At 66.0% G+C, this 10,445-nt stretch overlaps 3 protein-coding genes across 3 annotated transcripts; 2 read left to right on the top strand and 1 right to left on the bottom strand.

Annotated features, from left to right (window-relative positions):
- Positions 1–24: 24 nt before the first annotated feature.
- EMIHUDRAFT_367684 (hypothetical protein) lies at positions 25–1,741 on the top strand (the record flags this gene model as incomplete). The annotated part of the gene is made up of 8 exons (XM_005776773.1): positions 25–173; positions 302–371; positions 453–495; positions 583–697; positions 845–878; positions 950–1,206; positions 1,491–1,524; positions 1,606–1,741. Coding segments are annotated over 4 exons (219 nt in total), but the record flags the coding sequence as incomplete, so codon positions are not given.
- A 2,712-nt stretch (positions 1,742–4,453) lies between these two features.
- Positions 4,454–5,987, top strand: EMIHUDRAFT_457753 (hypothetical protein). Its single transcript, XM_005776772.1, has 6 exons — positions 4,454–4,505; positions 4,708–4,921; positions 4,997–5,242; positions 5,411–5,619; positions 5,699–5,767; positions 5,856–5,987. Exons 2-6 carry the CDS (start codon positions 4,734–4,736, stop codon positions 5,921–5,923), a joined length of 780 nt encoding a protein of 259 aa, XP_005776829.1. The 5' UTR covers positions 4,454–4,505; positions 4,708–4,733; the 3' UTR covers positions 5,924–5,987.
- A 2,753-nt stretch (positions 5,988–8,740) lies between these two features.
- On the bottom strand, positions 8,741–9,494 carry EMIHUDRAFT_238530 (hypothetical protein; the record flags this gene model as incomplete). The annotated part of the gene is made up of 4 exons (XM_005776771.1): positions 8,741–8,915; positions 8,979–9,013; positions 9,137–9,194; positions 9,274–9,494. 4 exons carry the CDS (start codon positions 9,492–9,494, stop codon positions 8,741–8,743), a joined length of 489 nt encoding a protein of 162 aa, XP_005776828.1.
- Between the last annotated feature and the right edge of the window lie 951 nt (positions 9,495–10,445).

Below are 10,445 nucleotides of genomic sequence, written 5' to 3'. Positions count from 1 at the left end.
GCGGCGGCGGCGGCGGCGGCGGTGTTGCGGGCTGGGTGGACGGGGAAGCGGAGGAAGACCCGGGGGACAAGGTGCTGTGGGGGCGAGCGAGCAAGAGCCTTCCCCGCCCCTCGACGCCGCGGAGGTCTACCGAGCAGCTGGCGACGCTGCAGCGCGACGAGCTCCTCAAGCAGGCCGGGGGAGATATAGGGAGATGGGGGGAGATAGGGGGAGATATGGAAGCTCCTCAAGCAGGCGGAGATAGGGGGAGATAGGGGGAGATATGGGGAGGTATGGGGAGACATAGAAGCGCCTCGAGCAGGCGGAGGCGGCCGAGGCGGCGGCGCGGGGGAAGCACGACGCGCGGCCCGAGCACCCCGCGCGCTGGCAAGGAGAGGGGGGGGGCGGGGGTGGCGCGCCGCCGGGGCGAGATTCGCCAGCCGTTTCACCGGGTGAGCTGGCTCGTGGTTCAGGCCATGCGCCGATGGACTCGCGCGACGGGCGGCAGCAGAAGCGGCGCGCTCGAGCACCGCGCGCCGGGGACGCGCACAGGTCTGGGGGGGGCGGGGGGCGAGCTCACCGCTGTGCTACCGACTCGTATAGGTGCGTGCAGCAGCTCCGCGTGGCGGGGCGGGGACGGGCGGAGAGAGAGAACAGTCCGTTAACCGACGGCCGAGATTGCTCGTCCAGGCGCAAGATGGCGTGGACACCCGACGAGGACGCGAAGCTGCTGCTGGCCGCCATCCGCGCGCTGCGGCGGCGGTCTGACAGTTAGTTAATTATTAAGTAGGTGTGTTAATTAATTATTATTAACAATTAGTTAACGGCGGTCGTCTAACAAAGGAGCTCTTGTTTGCTCCTCTAGGACGCGAATATCCTGGCCGCCATCCGCGCGCTCGGCTCGCGGAGACATGCCCCTAAGTCCCATCTCGTCTCAGAGTTTGACCGCGTTATTTGTTGAAGTATTCAGGCACGCAGTGGGCGCTCATCGCGCAAAAGCTGGAGCGCAGCGCACCGCGGACGGACGCAGTACAGTTAGCCGCCAGAGGTGAGGCATTCACACCGCGATGCTCGTGTCCCGTCACAGGAGCACCGCACGCCCGACGCCGTGCGGAACCGGTGGCACCATCTCCAGCAGTCGCTCAACCTCAGCCACGTCGGGCAGCACGGTGTGAACAGCGTCTCTTCACACCTCTGGCTGTGAACAGGTCGCTCAACCTCAGCCACGTCGGGCAGCACGGTGTGAACAGCGTCTCTTCACACCTCCAGCTGTGAACAGGTCGCTCAACCTCAGCCACGTCGGGCAGCACGGTGTGAACAGCGTCTCTTCACACCTCTGGCTGTGAACAGGTCGCTCACCCTCAGCCACGTCGGGCAGCACGGTGTGAACAGCGTCTCTTCACACCTCTGGCTGTGAACAGGTCGCTCAACCTCAGCCGCGTCGGGCAGCACGGTGTGAACAGCGTCTCTTCACACCTCTGGCTGTGAACAGGTCGCTCAACCTCAGCCACGTCGGGCACGATTCGGCGGCGGCGTCCGCCGCAGGCAACTCGTGATGCTCTTTGTGGGCCGCGGTCCCCCGTGCGCCAACGCCCTCCCTCTCTTCACACCTCCGGCTGTGAACAGGCACCGCGATGCGTGTCAACGCGGAGCCAATCAAGGAACAGTGTGAAGTGTCGATTGCTTAAGATTCATCAACAGGCACCATGATGCGTGTCAACGCGGAGCAGCCAGCCCCCGCGCCCGTCCCTCCCCCGGTGCCGCTCGCCGCCATGGCAGGGGGTCTGACAATGCCTCCGCCGCCGCTGCTGCCGGCGCTTGCTCTCGGCGAAGGTACCACACCACCCACGCGGCTGAACCCGCACTGGGTTCGGTACTCTGGAGGTATGGTAGTAGGGATGGTGGTGGTGCACAACCCGACGGGTGGCATGATGGTGGAGGTTGCTGCCGAGGTGCCGCCGACAAGGACTAGCGACGAGGGAAGGACACACTCGAGTGATGGGCACTGCCGTGACGATGGCTGCTGTGACGAGGAGATGCTGCCATGAGGATGCTGTAGCTTACGATGGCTGCTTTATGACCTAGTACTATGACCTAGTACCCACCGCTGCCGCCTGCACGTGCGAGCAGGTGCCGTCGACGCGCATCACGGGCGCGGCGCATGGACGCTCCCGTTGGACGGCGCAGGAGGACGCCGCCATCGAGGAGGGGGTCGAGCGAATTGACTGTCCATTCGTGAATTAATTATTAATTAGGAGGACGCCGCCATCGAGGAGGGGGTCGAGCTGCACGGCCAGAAGTGGCGCAAGGTCGGGACGATGTTAGCTGCTTAATAATTCATACGTCTTGATTAATCAACAGGCCTGAAGTGGCGCAAGGTCGGGACGATGTTAATTAGTTAGTAACTAAGACTTATTGATTAATTAGCAGGCCTGAAGTGGCGCAAGGTCGGGACGATGTTAACTGCTTAATAATTCATACGTCTTGATTAATCAACAGGCCTGAAGTGGCGCAAGGTCGGGACGATGTTGATTAGTTAGTAACTAAGACTTATTGATTAGTTAGCAGGCCTGAAGTGGCGCAAGATCGCGGCGATGCTGCCCAACCGCTCCGACTCGTCGATACGCAACCGCTGGATGCGGCTGCAGGAGGGGCTCGCGCGTGAGGCCTGTTAGTTAATATTCAATTCATGATTAGTTGATGATTAATCAACAGGAGGGGCTCGCGCGTGAGGCCTGTTAATTAATAATCAACTAATGATTAGTTCAATACTTAATCAACAGGAGGAGCTCGCGCGTGAGGCCTGTTAATTAATAACTAATTAATGATTAGTTGATGATTAATCAACAGGAGGAGCTCGCGCGTGAGGCCTGTTAATTAATAACTAATTAATGATTAGTTGATGATTAATCAACAGGAGGAGCTCGCGCGTGAGGCCGGCGAGAGCGGCGCCGCCCCGCGCGCCGGCGCCGCCATGCGGGCGCTGGCAGCCAAGGAGGAGCCACAATCTCCTACAATCTCCCACAATCCCCCACGATCTCCCCTGCAGGCGCCGGCAGCCAAGGAGGAGCCACAGACAATCTCCCCATATCTCCCTCCATCTCCCCACAATCTCCCATGCAGGCGTTGGCCGCCAAGGAGGAGCCACAGACAATCTCCCCATATCTCCCTCCATCTCCCCACAATCTCCCATGCAGGCGTTGGCCGCCAAGGAGGCGCCCTGCACCGCCTCCGCCCCCGGCCTCCCTCCCCCAACCGCGCTGCTAGCCGCGCGCGTCGTCGACAACGGCAAGGCCGAGGACGTCCCGGCGGCGCCCGGCGGCAGCACGGAGCTTGTCGCCGCGCTGCAAGTGAGCAGAGCTAACGAATGGCCAGCCGCTAGCACACCTAGCGAGGTAAACCACACCCAACAGCGACGGAGCGTGACGCGCTCCAGGACCGGCGCGCTTGCTCCGCCGCCGCCGCCGCCTCCCCCGCCTCGGCGCTGCCGCGCATGGCGTCCTGCTGCGGCGGCGGCGCCGCCCCCGCCGGCGCGGCTGGCGCTGGGTGCGGCGGTGTGTTCGCTGGCGGCGGGTCGGTCGGTGGCGCCGCTTGTGTCGGCTGCCCAGCGGCTAGTTCCCCGGGCGCTGCCGGCGTGCTGCCTGTCGGCGCGGCGCCGATTGCGCGCAAGTGCAGCCAAGAGCCGATTGCGGAGGTGCTCGCGACCATGGCGGGCGGGGAGAGCGGCGCGGGGGTGCGCGCGCCGTGGCGGGGGGCGCATGGGGTGGTGTGAGCAGCGTCTCTTCACACCTGCAGCTGTGTGAAAACAGGTGCGCGCGCCGTACGGCGGCGGCGCCCTGTTCCCGCGTGGCGCGCCGGACCCGCCAGACGCGGGAGCGGGCGGTGGTGGGGGTGAGGGGAGGCGCTGTTCACACGGCTCGCCGGGGTGTGAACAGGCGCCGACCCGCTCGACACAAAGCTGGCGGGCATGATGGTGTGAACAGCGTCTCTTCACACTTGCAGCTGTGAACAGGCGCCGACCCGCTCGACACAAAGCTGGCGGGCATGATGGTGTGAACAGCGTCTCTTCACACTTGCAGCTGTGAACAGGCGCCGACCCGCTCGACACAAAGCTGGCGGGCATGATGGTGTGAACAGCGTCTCTTCACACTTGCAGCTGTGAACAGGCGCCGACCCGCTCGACACAAAGCTGGCGGGCATGATGGTGTGAACAGCGTCTCTTCACACTTGCAGCTGTGAACAGGCGCCGACCCGCTCGACACCAAGCTGGCGGGCATGCAGCGGGTGGCGCAGGCACATACATCGGCGAGATCTCGGCAGATACCTCGGCGAGATCTCGGCGAGATCTAGGCAGATACCTCATCTCGGCTGTACCTCGGCGAGATCTTGGCTGTATCTCGGCTGTATCTCGGCTGTATCTCGGCTGTATCTCGGCTGTATCTCGGCTGTATCTCAGAGATGCAGCGGGCGGCTGGCAGGCTCGCCTCGAGGCACACGCGGTCGAGGAGGGCCGGCTGCACGACCAGGTGGGTGGGCTGGCGGCTAGAAGTGAAGGAAGTGACTCCGAGGGGAACTAGAAGCTTCCAGCCGCCCAGTTGCGCTAGAATGAGAAGAGTGGTGAGACGTCTCAACGCGAGAGTGTCTAGAAGTGGTTCTCCGCCACCGGGTACACCAGCTAGATGAGAAGTAGCAAGATGCACGAGCAAGGACAGTCTTCGCCACGACCAGGCGGCGCGGCACGACGCGACGCAGACATGGGCCGCCGGCCTCGCGCAGCAGCAGGCGCAGCACTACCTCGCCGCGGCGCCCTCCCCCGCCAAGCCACGCCCCCGCAAGGAACGACGCAGGGGCGGCGGGAGGGCGGCGGGCGGCGGGGAGCGGCGCGGCGGGGCGGGCGAGGGCGGCCCTGCGTACTCCGACGCCGCGGAAGATGGGCGCGAAGATGTCTACGAGGCGTGGCAGCGGGGTGGTGATTCGTAGCTCACAACGCTACTCCTCCCTCGCTATAGGCGCGAAGACTTCTACGAGGAGTGGCAGCGTCAGCAGTGGGCGCAGCGGCAGGCGCAGCAGACTGCGCAGTGGCAGCAGTGGTGGCGGCAGCAGCGGCACGAGGCGCCCGCGGCCATGCAGGCCGCCACTCCGCCGCAAGGCCCGCCGCGCAGTGCCAAGGAGGAGCAGGCGGCGCTGCGCGCGCAGAAGCGGCTCCGCACGTCCATGGCGGAGGCGGCGCTGCTCGCTTCGCCGCTGGCCTTCAGCGGATCGGGCGGGAGATAGCCGAGATACAGCCGAGATGTAGCCGAGATACAGCCGAGATATAGCCGAGATATAGCCGCTGGCCTGCACCGGATCTGGGCGAGCAGCGCCTCGGAGCAGTTGATCCGCCCGCGGCCACACCGTTCAGTCAATGATCCATTGTTAGTTGTTACTTTAGGCGAGCAGCGGCTCGAGCTCCCGCGGCTAGGCCGCGCCAAGAGGGGCGCGGGGCCAGGGGGGGCGGGCGTCGGGCACTTCGAGCCGCGGCCTACCTGGCCGCCTTCCTGCGGCGTGCACCAGCCGGGCATGCCTTCGGGCGCGGAGCCGCCGCCGCTGGCGATGAGCGACTCTTTCCTCGCATCTCCGTATGCCGCCACCGCGCTGCAGGCCGCGCACACTGTGGTCCGGGTTTCGGCCAGCCCCGCGGGCCCGTAATGAATGACTAATGAGCTCAGTAATTAATCAGGCCGCGCAGTGCTCCGTCGCGAACGGCCAGCCGCACCACTCTCTCGCGGCCATGGAAGGCCACCCGCCCCCTTCCCAGCGGCATTCGGTGAAACGTAAGGATTCGTCACTGGTGGGATGACCGCAGCTCGTGTGTTATTATTCTAGGCCACCCGCCGTTCCAGCCGTACGCGCCGGCGGCGGCGGGCGGCACGCCGTGGCAGGTGGGCGACTGAGTTGCCGTTGATGAGAGGGAGGCGCCGTCCACACAGAGCCCCGCAAGGGGGGGAAGGGGCGGCGGCGGCGGCGGCGGCGAGGGGGCGGCGGGGGGAGGGGGGGGGGGGGGGGGCCCCCTGAGGTTGGCAAAAGTGGGCGGCTAAGGGGGAGGCAGCGGGCAACTCTCCCCCGTCCGTCCAAAAAAAAGCGCAAACCCCAAAAGCGGCGTCCCCAAGGGGAAGTGCGGGGACCCCCGAACGGGGGAAAGGGGACTCTGGGAAAGGAACGGCCCCCTAAAAAACTTTATCTGCGGTCTGGCGGTAGAGCTAGAGGATAGTGGGTGAAATGGTCCACGTAAACATTCATTTTCAAAGCCCCAAACCCAAACTGAATCTCGAGGCGTTTGAGAGGCGTTTTCGTTCGGCGTCTATGATGACGGTGACAACCGGTAGATCGCTCCTCGAGGGATGGAAGCGATGGATGTTTGCACTGCTTGGGGGCCTCAGGGCCCGGACTGCTTGGCCCTGGCGATGGAGTTGCAGCCGGGCGCGCCGGACGCCGCCGCCGCGGCGGCGGCCATCGAGTCGCCCGGGTCGCGCGGGGTACCCCGAGTCGGCCATGGCAGCTTGGACCTGAACATGTCCAGGATGGTGGATAGGTACTTGGGCAGACCTGGGGCTCGGACGCGGCGCTCCCCCGTGCTCCCCGGGCGCTCGTCGCTTCCCTCGGCGATGCTCTTTCTGGCCGACCCGGTGCGCGCGGCCACAGATCACGTTCTCTCACGTTATGGCCCTCGGCGCGCTGACGCTCGCTCGCGCGCCTGCGCAGGAGAAAAGCTTCTGCCTGCCATCACCTCCACGGGCGAGAGGTTCGTCGAGTCCGGCAACGACCACGCCACCAGCGACACGGAGGTGCTCGTCATCGCCCTCCTCGTGATCCTCTTCGAACCCAGCCCCAATGAGACCCAGGAACGGGCTGCTTTGGCGCGCGCGCGCGCACGTGCCGTGCAGAGCGGGCCAGCTGGGCGACGGCGGCGGCGCCCGCCGGCTCCGGCCGCTCCTGGGCTCCTGGCAGTCTTTTCCCAGCGGCTTCGCACGCGCCCCAACAATCCCCCTGACGGCAGCGCCTCACGGCGTGGGCTGCGAGGTCACTCGGGGTGACCCAGGGGGCGGCGGGGGAGCAGTCTCCCGCCGGAGTAGCGGGCGGTCTTCCCGCTACTCGCTCGTATTTGAGGTGCATCCATGCCCCGCCCACCAACTTCCCGGCAGCACCACCCGCTCGGTGACGCCCTCATCTTCTCCCCCCTGCATCGCCCCCCCCTTCAGGCGAGCGTGTTTTGCGTGCAAGAGGCTCCTTTGAGGTGGCGGCCAGCCGCCGCTTGCGGCAGGAGGGCGCCCCCCGTCGCGTTCGAGGGCAGGACGGCACCGGCTCACGCGGGCCGGCTCTCGCGGGTCGAGAGCGCAGGCGAGCCCCCCACCCTCCTAAAAAAAACTGTTCCTGTTACGAAAAAGGAGCTACTGCTCCGGCGACACTAGGGACTCGGGCCTGATCCCGCACAAAACATCTCCACACTCTCTCCTCTCCTATGACACGACTCTCCGACCTTGGGCTAGATTCCCATTTGATTCACCCCAAGCGCCAAACTGCTTCGCCGCGCGCTGCTTACAGCGTCAAGTGCGGCCCTTAGCTGAGTATAGCTCGAAGTGGGCGTCGAGGGGGCCTATAGTAGAGTGTGAGCCCGCGCGCTGCAAAGCTCGAGTGTGGGCGATGGCGCGAGCTGGGCCATGTACTAATTGCGTGTGACTGTTTCTGCCGTCTTTGAGGGGGCGTGGGCGTAGGAGTGGCGCTCTGCTACCCTTGCAGTCGAGCGCCTTCTCTCAGCTCCATTGCCTCTAGGGGGTTGTGGCCGTGGATTTGGCCCCCTAGCCCCCCTCTCCGAGAGCAGGCCTGTCCAGTCTGTGTGGGTGGGGCGCATTATAGCGCCGTCGAGGTGTGAATCTTTCCCGCCGATGTTGGGGTGTTGCCGAGGTGGCGTCTCGGGGTGTCGCCGTACGCGGAAGGTAGGCGAGCGGTGGTGGGGTTCCGGGGATTTGTCGAGGGTGGTAGTCGCCTCTGGTCGCGAGGTGTGAATGGAGCTGTGTGTCAGCTCTGACTAGATCTCGCGTGATATCCGCCGTGTTGGCGGTTTCAAATTCAGGCGAGGGGTTTGGTTGGTGAGGGCGCGGGTGGGGCGCGTCCGAGGGCTCGCGGGCGAGGGCGAGTGCCGAAGGCGGTGTAGCGCGCCTCAGACCGAGGTCTGTTTGCGCCTGGTCGCCTGCATAGGGTCGATCTCGGCGGTTGAGTTAGTGTTGGCATCCCGAGTGAGGTAAGGGTGACTGAGCCGTGGGCAGGGCTTATCCGGAGCCTGCAGAGCAGCGGAGCCGGCTGCGGACGTGGAGAGGTGCCTCCGTGTCTAGGTGTGAATAGGGGTCCGCTGTGATCATTCACAGTGGGGGGGGGTGGTCTTCTCGCCGGGGCGGGGAGCCGCAAGGCGGCTGGCACGAAAGACCGCCGGAAGGACGGCCGTCTCTTGAGCACTAGTACCTAGATATTGCAAAAGCTTTTGTCGCTAACGCTTCGTGCTCGTGGCGAGCTGTGGCGGCCGGTCGAAGTTCGCCCAGATTCGTTCGTTCGGAGACGAGCGCCCGACGATAGTAACCTGTGCACAGTCGCCATTCTTGCCTGTGCACAGTCGCCAGAGCACCACCACGCCACCGGCATCGTACGGCTTTATCAGGAAGCAACACGGAGCTCCGTTGGACGTTTTCAAGATTAGCGTGTCAGAGTGAACTGGAACTAGCCCCTGCGCTCACACGCGCTCCACGAATCGCACCATCTCCCGCGTCGCCGCCTCGGCGCGCGGCACGGCGTGCCCCTCCCCGTGGCGCACCACGGCCGGGCCCTCAAACGACGCCTCCACCCGCCGGCACAAGTGCGCGTGCGGCTCGGCGGCGTCGTACACGTGCAGCGACGGCCGCGCGTCCCTGCGGCCGGTCGACGGCCCGCGCCCCCGCGGCGGAGGGATGGCGGAGAGGAGGACGGCCCACCGAGCGCCGGGCACAAGCAGCGCCATCGCCGCGCCCTGGCTGAAGCCGATGACGCCGTCGAAGGCGCCGCCGCCCTCGCCGCCCTCGCCGCCCTCGCCGCCCTCGCCGCTCCCGCCCCTTCCGCCTGCGGCGAGCGCGGCGAGGCGCGCCATCGCCACGTCGAAGCCGTGCTCGTAGGCTGGCCGCCACGCCGTGTCGTACGCTCCTACAGGAAAGCTCCGAGAAGCGTCGGGGAAGCGACTTGCGCGAGAGGGCCGCCCCGCCCCGCCGCCACCCTCCTCCCGGGTCGCCCCACCACTCGTAGCCGAGGAGCCCCTCCGGCACGCCCGGCTCTGCAGGCCCGCTGGCGGCGGTCGGCGCGTCGACAAAGGTAAAGTCGTACGTCCCGCCGAGCGCGCGGGTGAGAGGGCCGAGCGAGAGGGCGAGCATGTCTCCACTCGCCCGGAAGCCGTGCAGGCAGAGCACACGCCGCCGCGACACCTCGCGAGCCAACAGATCCGGGGCCCGACCCCTCATCGCCGCGTCGGCCGGCGGCGGCGCCGCGTCCGACAGCGCGGCCTCGCCGCCGCCGGCGGCGGCGGCAGCGTGCGGGGCGGCGTCTCCCTCTGGCGCAGTGGCGCCGGCAGAGAGCGATGCGACGAGCGCGGCGAGGGAGGCTTGCGCCTGCATCTCGGGTGAGCTCGGGTGAGCTCGGGCAAGCTCGGGAAAATCTCGGGAAAATCTCGGGTAATCTCGGATAATCTTGGGTGATCACGGGCGATCTTGGGCAATCTCGGGTGATCTCAGTCAATCTCGGTCAATCTCGGGTGATCTCGGGGGATCTCGGGCAAGCTCGGGCGCGAGGGAGGGGTGCTGCGCCTGTAGGTCGGCGACAGAGACGAGGCGGCCCGTCCTCGCGCCGAGGCGGTGTGCGAGGGAGATGAGGTCGAGCGAGTCGAGCCCGAGGCCTGCTCGAGAGGGGCCGAGGTGAGGTCGAGAGACTGCCCGAGGTTGCCCGAGGTCGAGCGAGCCGAGAGGAAGGCCTACGGCAAGGCGACGCGAGAGGGCGTCGAGAGGAGGACGTTGAGAGGAGGCCGAGGAGTGGCCCGAGCCGCGCTGCCCTCGAGGCTCAGACTGAGATCGAGCTCGGCCGCAGCGCCGCCCTGCCCCGCGTCGCCGGCGCCTCCAGACAGCCAACCGTCCCGAGATGAGCCGAGATCCCCCGAGATTGCCCGAGGTCAGCGTCGGCGGCGGCGCCTCCGAAGAGCATCTCGCGCACGGTCGCGAGCAGCCACGCCGCGGCCTCGCCCCCCCCTTCGTGTAGGTCCCTCCCGACTACCACGTGGGCCCTCCCCAACGCCAGTAGTCGGCTCCACTGCCTCGGCCAAGAGAATGTCCCTTCTGGCTCTCACGTTCTTCCTGCTTGTACATTTACCAAATGTTACTCCCTTATTCTCTTCGAAAATACTTTACCGCGGGGGTCATCCA

Source organism: Emiliania huxleyi (genome assembly GCF_000372725.1).
Source record: "Emiliania huxleyi CCMP1516 unplaced genomic scaffold EMIHUscaffold_272, whole genome shotgun sequence".
In the NCBI taxonomy this organism is placed as follows: Eukaryota; Haptophyta; order Isochrysidales; family Noelaerhabdaceae; genus Emiliania; species Emiliania huxleyi.
The sequence above is the reverse complement of the archived record's forward strand: the minus strand, read 5'-3'. Positions and strand labels throughout refer to the sequence as shown.

Bases quoted from the DNA above. Each gene is read 5' to 3' on its own strand.
- EMIHUDRAFT_457753 (XM_005776772.1), top strand. From the start codon at position 4,734: ATGGGCCGCCGGCCTCGCGCAGCAGCAGGCGCAGCACTACCTCGCCGC. The intron at 5,243-5,410 runs GCGGGAGATAGC...TTGTTACTTTAG, and splicing joins GCTGGCCTTCAGCGGATCGG to GCGAGCAGCGGCTCGAGCTC. The intron at 5,620-5,698 runs GCCGCGCACACT...GTAATTAATCAG, and splicing joins ATGCCGCCACCGCGCTGCAG to GCCGCGCAGTGCTCCGTCGC.